Source organism: Rattus norvegicus, chromosome X, assembly GCF_036323735.1.
Source record: "Rattus norvegicus strain BN/NHsdMcwi chromosome X, GRCr8, whole genome shotgun sequence".
NCBI lineage: Eukaryota > Metazoa > Chordata > Mammalia > Rodentia > Muridae > Rattus > Rattus norvegicus.
In genome coordinates, this window is record NC_086039.1 from 121,613,137 (window position 1) to 121,637,123 (window position 23,987).

At 41.4% G+C, this 23,987-nt stretch overlaps 1 protein-coding gene and 1 pseudogene across 3 annotated transcripts in view; one reads left to right on the forward strand and one right to left on the reverse strand.

Annotated features, from left to right (window-relative positions):
• Positions 1-2,240: 2,240 nt before the first annotated feature.
• The window catches only part of Btg1c (BTG anti-proliferation factor 1C), a 43,300-nt gene continuing 21,553 nt past the window's right edge, over positions 2,241-23,987 (reverse strand). For 2 of the 3 annotated variants that reach the window (XM_063280382.1, XM_063280383.1), the window contains 3 exons: positions 5,483-5,629; positions 3,673-3,795; positions 2,241-2,857 (listed from right to left, as the gene is read on the reverse strand). In XM_063280382.1, the coding sequence (XP_063136452.1) occupies positions 2,367-2,852 (486 nt within the window). In that variant the 5' untranslated portion in view covers positions 2,853-2,857; positions 3,673-3,795; positions 5,483-5,629 and the 3' untranslated portion in view covers positions 2,241-2,366. Of the gene's footprint in view, positions 2,858-3,672; positions 3,796-5,482; positions 5,630-6,407; positions 6,550-7,068; positions 7,299-23,987 lie in introns of those variants that run through there. The other variant, XM_039100333.2, reaches the window with a different exon arrangement.
• LOC134484019 (GTPase NRas-like) lies at positions 14,055-15,311 on the forward strand (annotated as a pseudogene).

Sequence of the window (23,987 nt, forward strand, 5' to 3'; positions counted from 1 at the left end):
GGCTGGGCTTGAGAGCATGCTAATGGTACAAATGGTACTCACTAGCCTGGTCTGGGAGGTAAGAACTTTTGGCTCAAAATAGTCACGGGAGTTGGAGGACAATGTGTGAGGACAGGTCTTGATAAAGTACCAGTCTACGCTGGTGTCTGGCAAGCTTGACCAAAGCTTGAGACTATGGGCATAAAAGGGGGCTCAACAGTCTGGCTCACTTACAGGGCTTCACTATTGAGGGATCTGCTTAACCAAACTAGACTTGAGTAGGAGTCCTGATCCCTTACAGGGCTGGAGTGTTACTCAGGATGTGTAAACAGCTGTGTAAACCTAGCCGGACCTATCAGTGTGAGGAGGATGCTGAATCACTAGCATACTTAAGATCATTTCTGTCATCTGGTGTTCACACTGTCTGACCTGAAAAAGTCCTGAAATTATGACTATTGTGGGCAAGCATAGAATCCAGGGTCTCTTTGGGCTGATGCAAAGTCTGCCTGTGACTGGGAGACCACACCTAGATCAAGCAGGCGGAGAAAGGCAGGGTTCTAACTCACTACCAAGCTTGACTAACAACAATGTGCTTCCTTCACTTTCATCCTGGGAGTTGGTCTTCTCACTAAGAAGAGATACAGTCATGAAGAGGAGAGTCTTACCAGGACAGACTGTTTCCCATGCTATTTCAGCGACGCATAGACCTGGAACAGTGAGGATAACCTCAGAGTGCAGGATCTGGTTCAGGCACTAGGCTGGGTTATGAAGTTCAGGCTATGGCACACAAGCAAGACCACAGACAATTGTTGTGATACTGGAAGGATAAGATATTGAGTTGCCATCAGGTTAGGATGGGACACAGTCTGATTGACCACAGTTAGGCCACAGAGTGTGAGGACAGCTTGGGAACTCACCATGCTGTGCTGGTGTGCAGCCTTTCTGACAACAGCTGAGCTCAGCAGCATTGAGGATGGCATGGGAGAACGTGGTCTTCATCACATGTGGGCATGTGATTTCAGGGATTACAATGGTGAATGAAGTCTGAGGGACTCATCAGGGAAGTCTGAGGGACTCATCAGGGGCTGGCCAAGACACTGATCTACTTGACCCAAATAGACTCTCTAGCCTGAGGAAGGCACTGCAAAGTGAGTCTTAACAACTCACCAGGCTGGGCTGTTCCTCTGATTGTGAGCATAATTGTGATAAAGACAAGTATGGAATTTGGGCACTCACTAGGGCGCACTGTCTACCCAGGAACACGAGGTTTCTTGCTAGTGTGAGCTGGTGCAGGGTAGCAGGGCTCTAGCTCACGACACCAGGCTTCACAGTAGATGCTTGACCCCAGTATGGCCTGAGAGTTTCAGGATGGCGAAGCTCAGTAGGTTGGGCTATAGTGTAGGGAGTACGACCCCAGCCGAGCCTGGGGTATTAGTAGAACAGCAGGACATGATGTTGAGCTCTCCCTGGGCTTGGATGCGCTGTAGTTTGAACTCAGCTAGGCCAGAGAGTGTGCATATGGCCTAGATTCTTGAAAATGTACTGCACATGGATGGTGTTCTTCCTGTGTGGTACCAACCAGGCCTGCCAAGTACATTATTGGCATCATAGACTAGACCATAGATTATTGTCAAAGCTACGGATTTATCTTAGATTGTAAAAGCTAATTTCATGGCATCTAAAATATAGCAATCTGTACAAGTTTGCCACAGTCAATACACATGAACTGTGAAAATTATAGCAGTTCATAATGTACCACGTTATTAAGAACCACTACGTTTAAAAAATGGATGTTAGATTGTGGGGAATATGTTTACCCACTTAAGTGGGAATTTACTAACTACACCTCCACTTCCTAAAAATAAATGCCCTAAGAAAACTACAAATTAGCAAAAAATACTGTGAACAGGCTGGTGCTAAAATACATGGTTCAGGCAGGGTCTCTGTAAGGGCCTTTTAAAAGCCCCTTGCAAAGTCACATTATGGTTCCTTGCAAATACTAGGAATACAATACAAGGTCTGACATTTTTCCTTTTCATGCAACCTGTTTGACTTTAGGTGAGATACAGTCTATAGGTTTTCCTTAAAGGGAAAGATGTGAAAATATAGGTATAATATCTAGCAGAAACTAAGACCATCCCTAGTAAATAAAACGAGTGCTTCCTTGATAAAACAAATGCTTCCATGAACTCATAGACAATTACATCATTGAAAGGTACTAACCAAACTATAACAATGTCAATTATAAATCACCAACACCATCTCATTCCAGATCTTTACAGCCGTGACATGGTTTAAATTCAATAATCCATCCCCAAGAGGAACCCACCCAAAGCAAAAATCAATTTATCCATCCATTATAAGATGATCCATCCGTAGACTGTATCTTAACCTGATACAGTCATCATATTGTAGTTTTTAGAAGGGCTTGTTCTGCCCAAAAGAGGTTCCTCCTTACAGCTGCTTCTGCTATCTACTGTTTGAGCGTTGGTGCTGTTTTGAGAGCTACCTCCCACTGGTGAGGCTTCATACAGCACACAGATGGAGCCATCCTCTCCAATCCTGTAGGACACTTCGTAGGGGTCAACCCACAGTGTGAGTTCACTTGGGAGAAGCCTGAACAGCTCTCGGCTGCTCAGTCCAATCTGCTGGGCTGCCTGGCCGACCAGAGGATCCATTTTATGGTTAATACGAATACACCTGTAACCTGAACCCTTGCAGGGCTTCTCTGGGAACCAGTGATGTTTGTAGTGCTCTACCAGTAGCTCCTGCAGGCTCTGGCTGAAGATCTGTAGCTGCTGCTCATTCCTGAGGCCCCTGGTGCACAGGAAGTTGGAGATGAAGGTTGCTGCAACACAGATCTCGCCAATCATGGTGGCTGCAATGATTAAAAAGGGAGATGTGTGGGGGTGGCAGATAGGTCAGTAGTATGTCCCTGAAGGCACATTGTCCATGCTAGCTTTCTACCAAGACACAGTAGTCTAGAGAAGGAAAGTGTGTGTGGCAGCTATTAGCTATAGGGATCCTTTTTAAACTTTTCCTTTTAGAAAAAAAGTTACTGTGGAGAGAAGAGTTGGGAGGAGATAGCTAGCCAGGACACATCACTTTGCCCTCCTCAGCCACCCTCCCACCAGCTCAGTAGCCTCTGAGTACCCCAAGAGTTGTAGTTCCAGTTCCAAGAGATGAAATTACTTGCATTCTTAAAGGCATATTAAGCCTAAACCAGTTGAGCACACAGAACAATGATATCTTGGTCTATTGAGTGCAGGGAAGTGTAACACAGTCACTAAGATTTGGCTGATGAGAAAGCTGCCTAACCAGAGCCTGGACAGGCAGTATGGGTAGGGTATGGGGATGGGGATGAGTAGATCACCTTGATTCCTGACTATGAGGCTGGTCTTATTCCCAGGCTATTTGGTCCCAACCAATAATATAATTGTTAGGTTGGTTCAGGGATGGGGAAATGGTAACATCGATCGTACAGCAGTATGGGTCACTATGCAGGCAGCTTGGCCCCAGCTTATGCTGGCCCTGTGTGGTTGGCACAGCAGGGCATATCCTAAGCTAGGCCTGGGGGTCTGTTAATGTTCTAGGTGAGCAGGGTTATAGGTGACTCAACAGGCCAAGATTGGTGGACAAGAATTTCCAAAGTATTGTGTGTGTTGTACAAGGGTTAGGGTCTTGATTACTTACAAGTCTGGGCAGGTGATGTGTTCCCCTGACCAAACCTGTGCCTGGTACTCTGCAGTTGCACAATAGGGCAGTGTCTTGATCACTCACGAAGTTGGATTAAGTGCAGGCTGATCAAAGGTAGACCTGGAAGGATTAGTATGATAAGAGCAGGATAGGATTTTCAGCTCTCAAAAGGCTAGCATTGTACAGAGTCTGACTGGCTTGCTCCTGATATCAGAGTGTCTTAAGGTGGTCATCATCTTAAGATATCAACAGGAATAGTGTCCAGGCTGTTTGACCCTGCCTGAACATCATTACATAAAAATGCTATAGATAGGCAAGATTCTGGATCCCTCCTGAGACTGGGATCATAATCTGAGTGAGCCAAGTTAGGCCTCAGATGTGAGCATTATGTTGGATGCCAATGTCTTGATAACTTACCACTACAGGTTATTTTGCAGGCTGCTTGTCCCCACATGGGTCAGGGAGTGTGACGATATAATGGAAGGGTCAGAGTCCTAGTTAGTCAACAGACAGTGCTGTCCTGTGATCTGCTTGAACCAAACTAGGTGTGTAGGTGTGGCTAAGTCATTGGAGGGGAATTCTTGGTATGGACTCTGCTTCTAGACAGGTTATAAGACCCAAGCCATGTCTGTTAGTGACAAAGTAAAGAAAGCATGCTGGGCTTTTATTAGTCTGTGGTTATTGGCAAATTTCCCATACTTAGCTTGACCTGGGCACATAAGCATTGTGTGTGGAAAAACTTTAATCCCTGAATAGTCTCCTGCTTGTACAAGTCTACTTGACTCCAAGTCCTGGATTGTTAGAATGATGGAGGAAGACTGAGTCTTGGGCATTTGTGAGCAGGCAGCTTGACCCCTATCTTGCTGAGTTAATGTTGAACATAACAAGGGAGGGCTATGTTCTGAGTTAAAAAAAAATAAAGGGTGGCTCGTGTGCAGACTATGTGACCTGAACTAGCTTTGGTAGAGTGATCATATGTCTGTCACTTACTAGTCTGGTCTAGCACACAGGATGCCTAGAATTGTGAGACCACATTGTAGTCTGTGGTATAGCATCAGGAAACATTCTTGTTCACGAATAAGGCTTGGCTGGCCTGCAAACTCCTTGACCTAAGCTAGGCCAAGGAGTGTGAGAATGGGGCATGAGGGCAGGGTCTTTCTCCTCATCTGGGTGGTACCTAGGCTGCTGCAGCCATTCTAGGCCTGGGAATGTGAGGGTGTTCTTGGAAGCACAGGAGTCTGGATCATTCACCAGGCCGGGCTAGAGTACAGACATTGCTGCTCAATCTAGTAGGGTATATTAGTACCATACCAGGAAGACGGGATCTCGAGTTCTCAGAAGGCTAGTATGACAAGGCTACAATGTGATTGACTCCAGGTAAATCAGGATGAAGATGGCTATGGCAGGTGAGATTTGTGGGAGCTCACCAGGCTTTGTGACATCATCTAGGACTAGTACTGTGGAGGTGCGGGGGCTTGATCTTCCTGAAGTTTGTGCTACTTAGACACTTCTAGAGTTGAACTGGCATTATCACGGAGGACAGTGACCTGAAACTCTCACCAGGCAGCTCTGGTCAATGGTCTGCTTGATCAGTGTTCTGAGCTAGCTGCTTGAAGGGGAATCTTGATCATTCACTTTTGCTCAGAGTGTATGAACCAAGCTAGGCTTATGAATGTGAATAGGGTATAAGAGTGAAGATCTTGACCTCAGGGCACTCACTTGTCTCCTCTAGTGGCAACATTGGGTGATTTCTACAAATCATGGAATCATTAGGGCTGTGGGAGAGGTAGTAATATTGGTTACTTACCAAAGTAAGCTGGGGAGAAGGCAATTTGACCTTAGGTTGAGGTTGAACAGGGACTGTAGGGATGGCACAGTCTGGGTCCCTCATAGGTTGATCTTTTTTTTTTTTTTTTTTTTTTTTTTTTTTTTTTTTTTTTTACTGAAGATAGTCCTAGAAGAGTAACAACAGTGAAAAAAGCAGGGTCAAGGCAAGGGTCACTGAGATCATTTTGTACTCTGAGTACATGTAGCAGGGTAGGGGATAGGCCATATAAGTGTTTTGGCTGGCCTGAGAGACGCATGAATGGGACTATGTGTGGGAGAATGAGGATAGTGATAGGCCCCAGACTCTTCAAGTCCCACAAAGAAAAACCATAGTTTTGGAGTGTGGGGATTAGAAGGGTCTGGGTCATGGACCAATCTGGGCTGGTCAATGAGATACCCAGGCACAAATTAGTCAGGATGTTATAAAATAGGATTCTTCATTCCATACCTGGCTAGGTTGGGGTGGAGGTTATGTGACCCAAGGTAGATCCAGAAATATTAGGATAACAACCAGTAGGGTAAGAGCTTGAACTCTATCAAAACTGGGATGGGGAACATTCTGATTGATCTCAGCTAGGCCAGGAACAATGCAGATGGCTCAGGCAGGCAAGGATTGTGTGGACTCATAAGGCTAGGATGATGTTCAGTCTATGTGGCACCATATAGGCATGGCAATATAAGAATGGTGTAGAGCACAAAGTTCTTGATCATTCACCAGTCATCATTGCTAGCCATGTTTTATGAAACTAGTTGAGTCTAGGAGTGTGATAATTATGTAGATCAGCAAGATTTTGGGGAATTCAAAAAGGCTGTCATTGTGCAACATTGTGCAACAGTATGACCTAAACTAGCCCTGGGACTACAAAGATTTAAAAGGGAAGGCAGGCAAGGTTTTGACCACTCACCAGTCTGGTTGGGTGCCCAGGCTGCTTGACACCAGCTGGGCCAAAGACTCTGAGGATGGCAGAGGAATTCACAGCTGTGGGTCACTCACCAATTAAGTTCATCTGCTTGACCTGAACTAGGCCTGGGAGTCTGAGGAAAGTACTAGAGAGGGAGTCATGATCACTCAACAGCCTGGGATGTTGCTCAAGCCCTGAGTAAATGCTACAGGAAGGTAGGGGTATACGGTACTCATTAGAGTGGCCTAATACATTGTCTTCGTGGGATTGTGTGCTCCGTCACTTGTCTGAACTGTTGCAGAAGGGCAGGGGTCTAAGTAACTAATCAGACTTGGCTGATCAGTGAACTGCTTGACCCAAACTCAAATCTGAGTGTCAGCATGATTCAGTAAGATGGGGTCTTGATTCTACACTAGGTTATGTTGGGATACAGGATATTCAACCCAAGCTAGGCCAGGGAATATTATGAGGACACCCCGGGATAAGATCTTGGTCTCTTACTATACTGAGATGGTGTCTATTCTGATTGACCCCAGTAGGCCACAGAGTATGAGAATGGCTCTGGCTGAGAGACTTCCTAGGAATTCACCATCTTAGGCTGGTGTACCAACTGTGTAACACAAGCTAGACCTGGAAATATTAGAACAGATGGTTGGTTACTTACCAGTCTGGGCTGGTGCCAGCCTGCTTGACGTGAGTGTGGTAATGGTTGAGGATGGGTGGGGTTCTGAGTAAGTCTCCAGACTGTGCTGGCAGTCAGACCACCTCCTATTGTGAGATCATTGCTATTCTGACATGGTGGGGGAGGGGAGGGGCCTGTGTAACCAATAAGGCTGGGGGATGGGATGATGCTGAGGAGTGCCGTGATGCTTCACCCAAACCAGCCATGTGACTGGAAGATAGTTTTAGAATTGTCACTTGTCATTTTTTCTGCCAACTTTGCATTGAAGAATGCATGGCAAGAAATGAGAAATAAACTATCTTCCAGGATAGTTTTTCAAGGGACGATTTAATTTACTGACCCAGAATAGGACACAGATATTATCGAGCTATGTACTGCAGATCTGTTATGTTGTTGTTGTTTATTTTGTTTGGGGGATTTTTGAGACAAGGTTTCTCTGTGTAGCCCTGTCTGTCCTGTAACTCACTCTGTAGAGTGGGGCTGGCCTTTAAGTCAAAGATCTCTTCAGAGCACATTATTAACTTTGTTTCAAAGTCAAGAGGGAATTTCTTTTTTCTGTAAAAAGTATTGTCATAGATCTCAAGAAACATGTTTACACAGGTGACCACTGGTGAAGTGCAAGTCAAGGCACGATAAAGCAACATCAGTCAGTGTCACAGGTCGAGGCATGATAGAGCAGCATCAGTCAGCATCTTTCTTTAAAGGTGACAGATCACTGCAAGGAAGAGTCAGATGAACTGAATGACTGTCCCGTCAAAAAAAAATAGAATTTAGTCCTGAAAACTAATTAGACCAGCAGGAGCCTAGCTTGACTGGTCCCTGAAAGGCTTCACCCAGCAGCCAATGGAAAAAGACACAGGGACCCACAGCCAAGCATTAAATGGAGTTCAAGAGTCTTGTGGAGGAGTTGGGGGAAGGATTGGGAGACCCAAGGAGGATGGGGTCTCCACAGTAAGACTAGAGTGGACTAACCTGGACCATTGTGGGCTCCCAGAGACTGAACCACCAACCGGATTTAGCATGGGGAGCACCTGAGTCTCCACCACCACATATGTATCAGATATGAAGCTTTGTCTTCATGTGGGCCCCCAAACAACTGGAGCAGGGAGGGGGAGGGGAGGCTGACACTGAACCTGTTGCCTGTCCGTGGATCCTATTGCCCTGGTTGGGCATCCTTGTCTGGCTACGGTGATGGAGGGTGTGCCCAGTCCTGCAGTGACTTGATGGTCCAGGGTGGGTGGGTGCAGGGGTATTGCTCTTTGAGCATTTGAAGTTGCGCATAAAGCTGTAGAACCATCTCATTGTAAAGAAAGCTCCTCCCCTACAGTCGTGACTCTATAGATCAGGGATATTTTTGCATCCCCAAGGACAGGAAAAGACTGACACACAAGCAGTGAATCTTGATGAGGAAGCCTTCCTGATTTCCCCAAACCACATGTGTGCAGTTTCAAGAGCATCTAACCAACCTCTTGAGCATTTTCCCACCTGTATGGGTTTATTCACATAATTTCATAGTGATATTTTAAAGACAATAAAACTTGGATTCCTGTTTAAACCTGTGACATTTAGTTGAGTCATGCAAACTATGATCCACATAAGAGTCAGGGGATAGAGTCACAGATTATGAGAGGAAGTTTGCTAAACGAGGCAAGAATACCATGTGGTCTTCATGTGGTTTAAATCAGAGTCAGTCCTGTTGGGATCCAGAGAAAGCCTACAGGACAAAGCATAGTTGTAAAGCCTCTGGTCCCTCATCATCTTTCATAATTTTGCTGTGTTTCTGTAGGTGTCAGTGGGGATTAAAGTATAAGTTTATTTTTCAGGCTGCTCCTTAATAAGTTAATACTTTATCCCCTGGGTGTGTTTATATATTTGGGGTTTTTTTTTTTTTTGAGTCATAAATGAGCTTGTTCAATTAAGGTTTATTCTTCCGAATGATCTCAGAAACTAGACTTTCCTGGAGTTGGTAATGGGAGATAACAAACAAAAACAAATTAAAACAGACAATGGCCCTGCATATTTATCTAAAACTTAGTTTGGAGATCATCTTCCCTTTTCTGTGAACAGCATAAATAAATCTGTAGAGTTATCAAGGCCAACATGAACATGACCCAGTAGCTGTAATTATTTACTTAAAATAAAGCTTTAGTATTTATGCTCTTAATTCATGAGAACTCTGATGTTCATAGAGTTGAAGTGGAATTTTCTGGATATGTCATATGATGCAGACTCATGTAGTGTTTTGTTTAGACAGACTCATGTGGTGTTTTGCTAAGATAGACTCCCATGTTATTTTGCTAGGGCAAGACCCATGGGAGGACGCGTGATGTTTGGAGAGCATATAAATCGTACTCAGTGGACAGTGGTATCATACTTGTATAGCTCGCCTGCAATGTTTTGTTTGTGTTGTATTTTCATTTTTGCTGATCTTTGCTTTATTAAGAGAGGCATGGCAGAGAACTTCTCCTGGTGCCCTAGCTCGTCCTGGTCACTCCCACTAACTCATCCCAATTAGGCAGAGGACTGGTGGTTTCTGCTATATCGTGCCACCACTGCTAATTCATGTTTGGTGTCCTGACACTACTGAACTGGACTGCTGGTAACCTGACAGACAAAGATTTGAGTCACCCACGGAACTACTTCTACACAGGCCCACATCCCCTTATCCTATTTACAATCTTTTCTCCCCTACCTTTAGATGGTGGTTTAGAAGGGTTTCAAAGCATTTAAGAACCCTTATTAAAAGTAGAATTAAAAAAATAATCTAACCCAATGTGGCTTAGGCATAATGGGTAATTCTGCTTTGAATGTGGTAGAGGAAAGATCAGATTTTGAGGGGTTAACAATGTTCTTGAAAAGGTTGGCAAAATAGTAGCTACAGTAGCTGGATACTATCCTACCTTGTTCCTAGAGGGATTTTTTGTTTTTTTTTTTTTCCTGGTTTTCATGTATACTCTTTGGAAAATGATTTTAGAGGAAGTTGATAATTCTCTTATGCTAGAGAAGATTGCTACATTGACTAAGCATGTAGTTTGTGAATAGAGGTAGAAATGTCTGGGTAGCAAAAAGAGCCAGTGGAAAGAAAACAAGGTTCATTCGGGCTTGATGATCTGAATCTGAGACCAGAAATATATGGCACCATGGAAAAGGGAAGCAAAATAGGCTTGAAGATAAACCACTGTTCCTTGCTTCTCACACTTTCACTGCCAGGCACCCAGATCACCCTTGTGAAACTAGGGGTCTGGAGGAGCAGGAAATGATACAGGTACAACCGGATAGAATTCAGCAGAATGCGCCACCAAAGGATATGCTTGGGCTTACACAAGCATCTTCATTCTTCCCAGTTTTTGTGCATCATATGCCTGCTAATGATGGTGCCCCTGCCTATAATGAGTTGAGCTGGCATCCAGTAGAAATAGTAGATCTAAAGCATTTTAAAGAGACTGTGTTATTGTATGGCTTGTACTCTCCATTTGCTAAAGAAATGTTAAATACTTGGGCTAGGCAGAATAGAATTAACCCCCAGATTAGAAAGGATTAGTGCCAGCTATTCTAGAATTTCAGTGGTTGTTGTGGTGGAGGAACAAAGCCACAAAAATAGAACAACAATATATAGCAAGTGGAATATATATTACTAAAAATCAAGTGCTTGGTTAAGGGCAAGATCAAATTCGATCTGATGATGATGTAATTGAACAATGTTATGTTGCTGGTTTAAGGGTCTGGGATATGATTGAGAAGCCAGAGGAGAAAATCTACCTCATTTACAAAGGTAATTCAATTACAAAAGACCTACAGAATCATTCATCCATTTCTTAGAGTTTGGGTTTCAGCTGTAAATACAGTTATATCAGACCCTGAAACCATACAGTCATTGATAGAAATATTGGCCTTTGAAAACTCAAATAGTGAATGGAAGAGAGCAATTAGACCATCGAAAGCACGAGGATCCCCAATAGATGAATGGATAAAAGGGACAACTGGCATTGGTTTTCATGAGCATCAATGCTATATAGGTCAACGAGTAGCTAAGAATCTCAGAAATCAAAATGCCTGATGTTTTAATTGTGAATCTGGCCATTTCCAGAGATTGTAAGGCTAGAAGATTCAGAACTCAAAGTAGCAGATACATTGACTCTAGAGAATATGGTGTTCATAGAAGACCACACGTAGGTTCTGGCTTTTGTGAACCACAACAGGGTCCAGGATATTGTAGCTGCTGTGGAAAGGGCAAACATTGGTCAAAGGGTTGCTAGTCCAAGAAGGACATACCAGGTAACCTCTTGCCCTTGGTAAATGACCAGAGTGGCTTTTATTATGGGCCACTGCTCTTGCCAGAAAGGCTGGTTTGATAACCATTTTAGGGGCAAGGCTATTGATCTTCAGTGGCCCTTTTTATAAACTTGGCTCTGCAATTAACAATATGAGATGTCTTCCTTTGATCAGCCAGAAAGTACCAATCAGGGAAGAAAATCAAAATTAAGTATTTCTGTTTTTATAAATGCTACAGAAGGGAGTGCAGCTTTGGACCTGGCCACAGATACACCTCTTACCCTATCCCCAAAACTTGAATGTTACAAGTTAACCACTTGTGTGCATGGTCTTTTATCCTCAGGATCAGTGGGAATAGTCTTGGGAAGACGTGGATTAACTTCTCAAGGATTTACTGTGAATCTAGGTATAGTAGATGGGGATAGCAAGGAAGAAATAAAAATCATGGTAAATGTGAAAAAAGGAAATGCAAATTGAAGCAGGGGCTAGAATTGCTCCATTGTTTCTTTACATCAAGGACAAGGTTCCTCAGTTGAAAGGACCAGGGCCTATGTAAGCACTGGAAAATGTGTGTTCTGGCAAACAATGGTAAATGATCAGAGACTCGAATTAATGGTGCAAATGAATGGTGTTGCCATAGAAGGTTTGGCAAATACAGGGGCTCATGATCATATCCTTTCCCCAAGTCTTGGAATACAGATTGGACTACTTCAGAAGATTTACACATAATTTATAGGAATTGGTAAACTATCAGAAATAAGACAATGTATCCAATGGATAGAGAAGGGCAAACAGGGAAGTTGAAATCTTATGTGGCTGACATACCTATAAAGTTATGGGGAAGAGATCTTTTACAGCAATGGGGTATGCAAATTAATATTCCTACAAGTCAAGGGACAGCAAATGAGGAAAGTCAGTGTGAAATGGTAGATGCTCCTGAGGGAAGGTGGGTGATTGAGAAAAATTACAAGCTGTGTCCATGGCTCCAAAACAGGACATTATGGGGATCAAATTTCCAAATTTATAAAAGGGGCCACTGCTCATATATCAACAGCCTTGACCCTAAAATGGTTATTAAACTAGCCTCTCTGGCAAGAGTGGTGGCCCATAATAAAAGAAAAATTGCAGGCACTTGAGCCTCCATCTGTTCTTTTACCAGTTGTTTAACATATGGAAGAGTCTAGCAGCCCATAGAATTCCTCTGTATTTGTTGTAAAAAAGAAATCAGGAAAATAGAGGAGGATAATGGATTTAAGAGCAGTTAACAAAGTAATTCAACCAATGGGTCCTTTACAGTCTGGACTTCCTCTCCCATCTTTGTTTCTGAGACCATGGCCTATAATCATAATTGTCTTGAAAGATTGCTTTTTCAGAACACTCTTTCATGAGCAGAATAGGGAAAGGTTTGCTTTCTCAGTACCTACTTTGACTAATAGTAATCAACTAAAGAAATACCACTGGAAGGTACTCCCTCAGGGAATGTTAAATAGTCCAACTTAATGTCGGTATTTTGTGCAACAACCATTAGAAATAACCAATAAGCAATTCACTCAATCTATCATTTATCACTATATGGATGACATTCTGATGGCTGACTCTGACAAAGATGTTTTAGAGAATATATTTAAGGCAACACAAAGAATTAAACCATGCTGTGAGTTACAGATTGCTCCAGAAAAATTAAAAAGAGGAGATTTACTTAGTTATTGGGGTTATAAAATCAATCAACAAAAAATTCAACCACAGAATGTGCAAGTCCGTAGGAACAATTACAGATTTTCAAAAATTACTGGGTGATATTAACTGGCTGAGGATTACAATTAGATTGAATACATATAAGTTAAATAATTTGTTTGGAACATTACAAGGATATTCAAATTCAAGCAGCCCAAGATGACTAGCTGATGAAGCAGAAAAAGAGTTATTTCCTGTAGAACAAAGACTGCAAGATGCTTATGTGGATCAAATTGATCCTAAACTTGCTAGTATTTTGGTCATTTTGCCTTCAATTCATTCTCCTACTGAGCTCATTATGTAAAGATGAGACAGTATTATGATATGGATTTTCTTAGCTCATAATCAAAGTAAATCTGGGGGCTTGCTTATATATATATATTATCACATGATTTGCCAATAGCAATACTTTGAATTCTTCCATTTAAATTTGTATCCACTTCATCTCCTTTAGTTGTTTTATTGCTCTGACTAGAACTTCAGGTACTATATTGAACAGATAGGGAGAGAGTGGGCCTTTTCTTGTCCTGAATTTTAGTGGAATGGCTTTAAGTTTCTCTCCATTCAGCTTGATGTTGCCTATTAGCTTCCTGTACATTGCTTTGATTATGTTTAGGTGTATGCACTGTATCCCTGATTTCTCTAATACTTTTAACATGAAGTAGTATTGGACTTTATCAAAGATTTTTTTAGCATCTAATGAGATAAACACGTGACTTTTTTCTTTCAGTTTGTTTATATGGTGGATTACATTGATAGATTTTCCTATATTGAAGCATTCCTTGGGATGAAGCCTACTTGAGTCTAATTAGACACAACATTATTTCAATTTTCTTGTTTCTGTTGAGGCTTGCTTTGTGACTGAGTATATGGTCACTTTTGGACAAGGATGTATAAGGTACCAAAAAGATATATTCTTTTGTGTTTGGGTAAAATATTCTATACATGCCTGTTAGGTCCATTTGAGTCATAATGTCTATTAGTTTCATTATTTCTGTTTGTTTTTTCTTTTGATTGCCTGTCAGTTGGTGAGATTAGAGTATTGAAGTCTCCTATTAATGTGTTCAATGTGCAATGTAAGCTTTAGCAATGTTTCTTTTACAAATGTAGGGCTCCCAGGTCGGGGCTATTTATGGCTGTTTCAAGATATCCATCAGCTTCTTAGGTTGAAGTCCAAAAGCCTCCCAAGTGGGGTTTCCAGAGTTTGAGGTTTTTGCTGGTGTGAAATGACTGAGTACAAATTGGTGGTAGTTGGAGCAGGTGTTGTTGGGAAAAGTGTTTTGACAATCCAGCTAATCCAGAACCACTTTGTGGATGAATATGATCCCACCATGGAGGATTCTTACCAAAAATAAGTGATGATTGACAGGGAGACCTGTCTACTGAACATACTGGACACAGTTGGACAAAAGGAGCACAGTGCCATGAAAGACCAATACATGAGGACAGGCAAAGGGTTTCTCTGTGTATTTGCCATCAATAATAGCAAATCATTTACAGATCTTAACCTCTATAGGGAGCAAATGAAGCACACGAAGGATTCTGATAGTGTACCCATGGTGCTGGTAGGGAACAAATGTGACTTGCCACAGTTGACAGTGGCAAGGACAGTTGACACAAAGCAAGCCTATGAGCTGGCCAAGATTTACAGAATTTCGTTCATTGAAACCTCAGCCACAACCTGACAGGGTGTGGAGGATGCCTCTTACACACTCATAAGGGAGATACGCCAGTACCGAATGAAGAAGCTCAACAGCAGTAATGATGGCACTCAAGGCTGTATGGGGTTGCCCTGGGTGGTGATATAGTAAGACCCTTTGAAAGTTCCCTCATCAGAAAAGAGCCACTTTAAAGCTGCACTGATGCCCTGTTTCTGACATTCCTGGAGGAGACATGTTCCGGCTGCTCTCTCTCTCTCTGCATCTCAGAGAAGCTCCTGTTTCCTGCTTCCCTGACTCAGGTACTGAGCACAGTCATCTAACCTAAGACCTCTTCAGAATAACTACCTCCTCACTCAGCTGTCCAACCAGAGAAATAGATCTGTTTCCCCCTAGTAGTTTTCTGCCCTGGGTTTCCCCTAGAAACAAACACAGTTGCCAGCCGGCTTTGTCCTCTGTAAAGCAGTTTACATTGATACACGTGCAATTCTGTTGTCAACAGTTTCTTAAGCTCTAAGGTAGCAAATGCTGGTGATTTCTCCCCTGCCACCAACTGTTGAACTTGACCTTGTTTGTTTTACTCTCTTCCAGAGAATATAATTATTTTTGCTGATTGATTGATTGATTTGTAATGTGATCAGCTATATTCTATAAACTGGCCTCTGCTCTGTATTAACAAATGCAAACATGAGTGCTGACAGGAGTGCATCCTAGTCTTCTCAACTGCATGCAATTAAATCCAATGTTCACAACAAAGTGTCTTTTTCCTAAAAGTGCTCTATAGGCTTCCATTATAGTTTGTAATTAAAGTAGATATTTCAAGAACCATTGTATAGCAAAGTGACTATGAGCCATCTACTTTTGAGGGAAAGGTGTATCTACCTGATGGCAGATGCTTTATATATGTACATGAAGATAGTTTCCCTGTTTGTGGTTCTCCCAGGAGAAAGATGGAATTGAAACAATTATGACAAATTTCATTTAATTCTAGCTAATCTTTTTTGAGGTACATTACCTCCTATAAATAATTGTAATTTCTTCAAGCTGAGAAACACCTACAGAAATGTGCAACATCCTTAGTCATTAGGGAAATGCAAATCAAAACAACCCTGAGATTTCACCTCACACCAGTCAGAATGGCTAAGATCAAAAACTCAAGTGACAACAGATGCTGGCAAGGATGTGGAGAAAAGAGGAACGCTCCTCCATTGTTGGTGGGATTGCAAACTAGTACAACCACTCTAGAAATTAGTCTGGAGGTTCCTCACAAAATTGGAGCTAGTAGTACCTGAGGCCCCAGCTATACCACTCCTGGGCATATACCCAAAAGATGCTCCAACATACAACAAAGACACACGCTCCACTATGTTCAATGCAGCCTTATTTATAATTGCAAGAAGCTGGAAAGAACCAAGATGCCCTTCAATAGAGGAATGGATACAGAAAATGTGGTACATCTACACAATGGAATATTACTCAGCTATCGAAAACAATGACTTCATGAAATTCATAGGCAAATGGATGGAACTAGAAAATATCATCCTGAATGAGGTAACCCAATCACAAAAAAAGCACACATGGTATGCATTCACTGCTAAGTGGATATTAGGCCAAAAGCTTAAATTACCTAAGATACAATCCACAGACCACATGAAACTGAGGAAGAAAGAAGCCCAAAGTGTGAATGCTTCAGTCCTTCTTAGAAGAGGGAACAAAAATATTCGTAGGAGGGGATATAGAGACAAAGTTTGGAGCAGAGTCTGAAGGAATGGCCATTCAGAGCCTGCCCCACATGGGCATCCAGCTCATATACAGACAGCCACCAAAACTAGATAATATTGCTGATGCCAAGAAGTGCATGCTGACAGAAGCCTGATATAGCTGTTTCCTGAGAGGCACAGCGAGAGCAAGGTAAATACAGAGTTGAATGCTAGCAGCAAACCATTGAACTGAGAACAGGATCCCCATTGGAGGAGTTAGAGAAAGGATTAAGAGAGCTGAAGGGGCTTGCAACCCCATAAGAACAATACCAACCAACCAGAGCTCCCAAGGACTCAACCACTACCCAAAGAATATACATGGACAAACCCTTAACTCCAGCTGCATATGTAGCAAAGGATGCCCTTGCTCTGCACCAATGGGAGGAGAAGCCCTTGGTCCTGCCAAGGCTGGACCCCCCAGTGTAGGGGAATATAGGGAGAAAGGGGGGTTGGTTGTGAAGGGCAAACACCCTTAAGAAGGGGAGGGGGATGGGATAGGGGGCTGACGACTGGGAAACTGGGAAATGGAATAACATTTGAAATGTAAATAAAAAATATAATAAAAAAGAGTCAAAATTATGAAAAAATGTATAAGCTTTTACAAATTATAAGGAACGCTTATGTGAGTTAAATTTCCAAATTATGTTTATAAATTTAAAAAAAGGAATTATCATCTCGCTCTTTTAAATAGAAACCACCCAGGCTAAATGTCTTCCATTATTAACTCTGCTTCTCATAATTAGCAGAGCTAATTCTACGAGGTGGATCGCACCTTCTTATCCTTGGTTGTTGTAGCTGCCAGCTTCAGAGTTTATGACTAAATACAAAGGTAGATAAAACTAAGCTCACACATTCTGTAATGGGGAGAACAAACATTTGTCTTTAGAGAGTTTTTGTCTATCTTCAAGTCATGACAAAGTTCATAGCTTTTTAAACACTGATTCTACAGGTGTCTGGCAAAAACACACCCACCTCCACTGTACACACTGTGCTCCTACAGAACTAGTAAGCAAAATACTGAGTTACCAATGCATACACTCTAAGCCCGGAACAAACAGCATTTAGCAGGTTTACAAAGATTCGGTATCAGAGTTCTTAGATAGAACACTTCATTTTCACATTCTCCAATGTGTAAATAAAGCTTCCGCTAACTAACTGTCTTACAGGAACATTTTAATTTGTGACAGCGGGTCAGGCACTTAAATTCAGGAAGAGAGGCTTTGCGACTTTGAGGCAAACCAAATCTTCACTAATTATGCTCTCTAAAAACACTTTGATACCATAGCAACTGGATTTACTTGGCTTTTAAGTTTGTCTCTGTTGTGCCAAAACTCACACCCTGTGGGAATATATGCTAGTAAGGGCATCTGAACTGGAGACCAACTATGGACACACATACATATATGTGTACACACACACACGGGGGGGGGGGAGGGAGAGAGAGAGGGAAGGAGGGAGGGAGGGAGGGAGGGGGAGAGAGAGAGAGAGAGAGAGAGAGAGAGAGAGAGAGAGAGAGAGAGAGAGAGAGAAGGATATGGTCAAAAGGGCCAAGGAGAGTAACTTTCTCAACTGGAGTTTCTGGAGTTTGATAAACTTTTTAGGGATCCACCACCAGTCATACAGACACATTAAAACAGAACAAGACCAAATGTTGGTTGGCCTCAAACAGCTTTAGGAAGATGACTCAGCCATGTTGTAAAAGGCAGCAGTTTGCTTAGAAATGCAAACTCCACGTGAATGATTCCAGCATTAGCACTGAGGAGCACAGCATATATTTCTTCCCTCTTCTGATTAGTTTCAAGGTGTTGGGGAATTTGCTTAACAATGAAAATTCCTTAGAAACCACATCAGCCAGCTGTGTGCGATGTCATGTGCCTGTAATCCCAGCATTTGGGAGATTGATGCAGGAAGAGCATTGTGAGTTTGAGGCCAGCCAGGACTATATAGCAAGGTCCTGTTATAAACAAAAGAATCCCAAGGATCTCAGATTTTTAAGTATTGTAAGATCAGAAGAGAAAATAGCCATTTTGGAATTAGGTTTGCTTTTTTCAATTAAGCATACAATTTTATGTTTTCATTGGAATTACTGAGCTGAGTTATATCTTAAGTATCACCATGACAAATAAAACCCACCAGTGAATTATCAGGGCATCACCACAAATATCAAACCTCTGAAATGACAACAATTAATGGCATTTTATATTCTTTTCTCAAGTAGCAAAGGGTACCTCTTCATTTGAGCAAACACTTCAGATTTTGTTAGTTGGCAGCCTAACTTATAGACATGTTTTAAATACTTTTAAAAAACTATATAGATTAAAGAACATTTATCTAATGGGGGAGAGATGGAGGTGTGAACTCTGGCTTCAGTTTCCATGTGGCTAAAAATACGGGTCTGAAAATGTAAAGATGTCTAGGCTTACCCCACAGCTCATCAGGTATTCCCAGTCCTGGTGTAGGACTAACACTAACTTTTATCCTCATAGTGCTAGCAGCAGGCATCAGGCAAAAGTCTATAAGCAAGAGTAATAGGCAGGGAGCAAATATGGATGAACTGTTTTCTCTGTGATCTAATTGGCTTGCTCAACTTTTGAAACCATGACCCGGTCCATTAGCACCATGGTTTATTCAACTGAGATAATTATTCAAGCTTCTATAGGATGCTTGAACTGCTCTATGCTGAGAGAGAGGAATGATGAGATGTGGAGGTCCTTGATCCACTTGGACTTAAGCTTTGTACAGGGCGATAAGAAGGGTTCAATTTTCATCCTTCTACATTTTGGCCTCCAGTTGAACCAGCACCATTTGTTGAGAATGCTATTTTTTTCCACTGGATGGTTTTAGCTCCTTTGTCAAATATCAAGTGACCAAAGCTGTGTGGGTTCATTTCTGGGTCTTCAATTCTATTCCATTGGTCTATCTCACTGTCTCTGTACCAATACCATACAGTTTTTATGACTATTGCTCTGTAATACTGCTTGAGTTCAGGGATAGTGATTCCCCCAGAAGTCCTTTTATTGTTGAGGATAGTTTTAGCTACGCTGTTTTTTGGGGGTTTTTTTTGTTTTTTTTTTTTTGTTATTCCAAATGAATTTGCAAATTGCTCTTTCTAACTCTATAAAGAATTGAGCTGTAATTCTGATGGGGATTGCATTGAATCTGTAGATTGCTTTTTGCAAAATGGCCATTTTTACTATATTAACCCTGCCAATCCATGAGCATGGTCGATCTTTCCATCTTCTGAGATCTTCTTCAATTTCTTTCTTCAGAGACTTGAAGTTCTTGTGATACAGATCTTTCACTTGCTTGTTTAGAGTCACACCGAGGTATTTTATGTTATTTGTGGCTATTGTGAAGTGTGTCATTTCCTGATTTCTTTCTCAGCCTGTTTATCCTTTGAGTAGAGGAAGGCTACTCATTTGTTTGAGTTAATTTTATATCCAGCCACATTTCTGAAGTTGTTTATCATGCTTAGTAGCTCTCTGGTGGAACTTTTGGGGTAACTTATGTATATTATCATATCATCTGCTAATAGTAATATTTTGATTTCTTCCTTTCCAGTTTGTATCTTTTGATTTCCTTTCATTGTGTGATTGCTCTGGCTAGGACTTCAAGTACTATATTGAATATGTATGGAGAAAGTAGGCAGCCTTGTCTAGTGCCTGATTTTGGTGGGATTGTTTAAAGTTTTTATCCATTTAGTTTAATGTTGGCTACTGGTTTGCTGTATATTGCTTTTACTATATTTAGGTATGGGCCTTGAATTCCTAATCTTTGAGGACTTTTATCATGAAGAGGTTTTGTCAAATGCTTGCTCAGCATCTAATGAAGTGATCATGTGGTTTTTTTCCCCCTTTGAGTTCGTTTATATAGTGGATTACGTTGATGGATTTCCATATATCGAACCATCCCTGCATCCCTGGAATGAAGCCTACTTGATCATGATAAACGGTTGTTTTGATGTGTTCGTGGATTCGGTTTGCAAGAATTATATTGAGTATTCTTGTCGATATTCATAAGGGAAATTGGTCTGAAGTTCTCTTTCTTTGTTGGGTCTTTGTGTGGTTTAGGTATAAGAGTAATTATGGCTTCATAGAAGGTCTTCGGTAGTGATCCGTCTGTTTCAATTTTGTGGAATAGTTTGGATAGTATTGGTATGAGGTCTTCTATGAAGGTCTGATAGAATTTTGCATTAAACCCGTCTGGACCTGGGCTCTTTTTGGTTGGGAGATCTTTAATGACTGCTTCTATTTCCTTAGGAGTTATGGGGTTGTTTAACTGGTTTATCTGTTCCTGATTTAACTTTGGTACCTGGTATGTGTCTAGAAAATTGTCCATTTCTTCCAGATTTTCCAGTTTTGTTGAATATAGGCTTTTGTAGTAGGATCCCATGATTTTTAGACTATCCTCAGATTCTGTTATTATGTCTTCCTTTTCATTGCTGATTTTGTTAATTTGGATACACTCTCTGTGTCCTCTGGTTAGTCTGGCTATGGGTTTATCTATGTTGTTGATTTTCTCAAAGAATCAGCTCCTCCTTTTGTCGATTCTTTATATAGTCAGTCCTCTTTGTTTCTACTTGGTTGATTTCATCCCTGAGTTTGATTATTTCCTGCCTTAAAACTCTTGGGTGTATTTGCTTCTTTCTGTTCTAGAGCTTTTATGTTTGCTGTTAAGCTGCTAATGTATGCTCTCTCCTATTTATTTTTGGCGGCACTCAGAGATATGAGTTTTCCACTTAGCACTGCTTTCATTGTATCCCATAAGTTTAGGTATGTTGTACCTTCATTTTTATTAAATTCTAAAAAGACTTTAATTTCTTTCTTTATTTCTTCCTTGACCAAGTTATCATTGAGTAGAGCATTGTTCAACTTCCAAGTACATGTGGGCTTTCTGTCGTTTTTTGATGTTATTGAAAACCAGCCTTAGTCTGTGGTGATTTGACAGGATGCATGGTATTATTTCAATCTTCTTGTATCAGTTGAGGCCTGTTTTGTGACAGATTATATGGTCAGTTTTGGAGAAGGTACCATAAGGTGCTGAGAAGGTATATCCTTTTTGTTTTAGAATGAAATGTTGTATAAATATCTGTGAAATCCATTTGGTTCATAAACTCTGTTAGTTTCTCTATGTCTCTGTTTAATTTCTGTTTCCATGACCTGTCCATTGATGAGAGTGGGGTGTTGAAATCTCCTACTATAATTGTGTGAGGTACAATGTGTGCTTTGAGCTTTAGTAACGTTGCTTTTATGAATGTAGGTGCCCTTGCATTTGCAGCATAATTATTCAGGATTGAGAGTTCATCTTGGTGGATTTTTTCTTTGATGAATATGAAGTGTCCTACCTTATGTTTTTTGATAATTTTTGGTTGAAAGTCCATTTTATTCGATATTAGACTGGCTATTCCAACTTGTTTCTCGGAACCATTTGCTTGGAAAGTTGTTTTCCAGCCATTTACTCTGAGGTAGTGTCTGTCTTTGTCTCTGAGGTATGTTTCCTGTAGGCAGCAAAATGTTGTGTCCTCCTACATATCCAGCCTGTTAGTTTGTCTTTTTATTGGGGAATTGGTTCCATGGATGTTGAGATTTTTCAAGGAATAGTGATTGTTGCTTCCTGTTTTGTTGTTGTTGTTAGAGGTGGATTTATGTTTTTGTGGCTCTCTTCTTTTAGTTTCATTGCAAGGAAATTACTTTCTTGCTTTTTCTAGGATGTAGTTTCCCTCCTTATATTGGAGTTTTCCATCTATTATCCTTTGTAGGGCTGGATTTGTGGAAAGATATTGTATAAATTTGGTTTTGTCATGGAATATCTTGGTTTCTCCACTATGTTAATTGAGAGTTTTGCTGGATATAGTAGCCTGGGTTGGTATTTATGTTCTCTTGGAGTCTGTATGACATCTGTCCAGGATCTTCTGGCTTTCATAGTCTCTAGTTGTGAAGACTAGTATAATTGTGATAGGTCTGTTTTATGCGTTACTTGACCTTTTCCCCTTTTGCTTGGAAAGTTGTTTTTAATATTTTTTGTTTGCTTTTAATATTCTTTCTTTGTTTTGTGGGTTTGGTGTTTTGACTATTACGTGACAAGCAGAATTTCTTCTCTGGTCCAATCTATTAGGAGTTCTGTAAGCTTCTTGTATGTTTATAGGCATCTCTTTCTTTAGGTTAGGGAAGTTTTCTTCTATAATTTTGTTGAAGATATTTACTGGCCCTTTAAGTTAGGAGTCTTCACTCTCTTCTATACCTAGTATCCTTAGCTTTGATCTTCTAATTGTGTCCTGGATTTCCTGGATGTTTTGGCCTAGGAGCTTTTTGCATTTTTACATTATCTTTGATGGTTGTGTCAGTGTTTTCTATGGTATCTTCTTCCCCTGAGATTCTTTCTTCTGTTTCTTGTGTTCTGTTTGTGATGCTTGCATCTATGACTCCTGATCTCTTTCCTAGGTTTCCTATTACCAGGTTTCTCTACCTTTGTGTTTTCTTTATTGTTTCTATTCCCATTTTTAAATCCCGAATGGGTGTTTTATCAATCCCTTCACCTGAGTGGTTGTGTTTTCCTATAATTCTTTTTAAGGGATTTTTGTTTTTCTTCCTTAAGGACTTCTACTTGTTTACTTGTGTTGTCCTGTATTTCTTTTTTTTTTTTTATTAACTTGAGTATTTCTTATATACATTTCAAGTGTTATTCCCTTTCCCGGTTTCCGGACAAACATCACCCTCCCCCCTCCCCTTCCTTATGGGTGTTCCCCTCCCAAACCTCCCCCCATTGCCACCCTCCCCGCATAGTCTAGTTCACTGGGGGTTCAGTCTTAGCAGGACCCAGGGCTTCCCCTTCCACTGGTGCTCTTACTAGGATATTCATTGCTACCTATGGTGTCCTGTATTTCTTTAAGGGAGTTATTTATGTCCTTATTAAAGTCCTCTATCATCATCATAAAATGTGATTTTAAATCCAAGCCTTGCTTTTCCAATGTTTTTGGATATCCAGTATTTGCTTTGTTTGGAGACTTGGGCTCTGATGATGCCAAGTAATCCTGGTTTCTGTTGCTTAGGTTCCTACACTTGCCTCTCACCATCAGATTGTCTCTGGTGTTAACTTGTCTTGCTGTCTCTGACAGTGGCTTGACCCTCCTGTTGTCTTGTGTGTCAGCACAAGGAAGAAACCCAAAGGTTCTTGCCCCTGACTGTTCCTAGGTCCCTGTGTCCTGAGGGCACAGATGGCACTAGGCAGACTCCTCTTGAGTCAGGAATATGGGTTCTCCTCTGAATTTTCAGGATTGTCTGCCCTTCTGAGGGTCCAGCTCTCTCCCCCTTGGGATTTGTTTGCAGGGAGCTGTGGGACCAGTTCAGTTCAGTTGCGGGCACAGACAGCAGCCAGCATGTTCCTGCCACTGATTGCTCCTATATTCCTGTATTCAGAGGCCACTATGCAGGTTTCTCTTGGGCTAGGAATGTGAACAGAATTGACAGTGTCCTCTGAT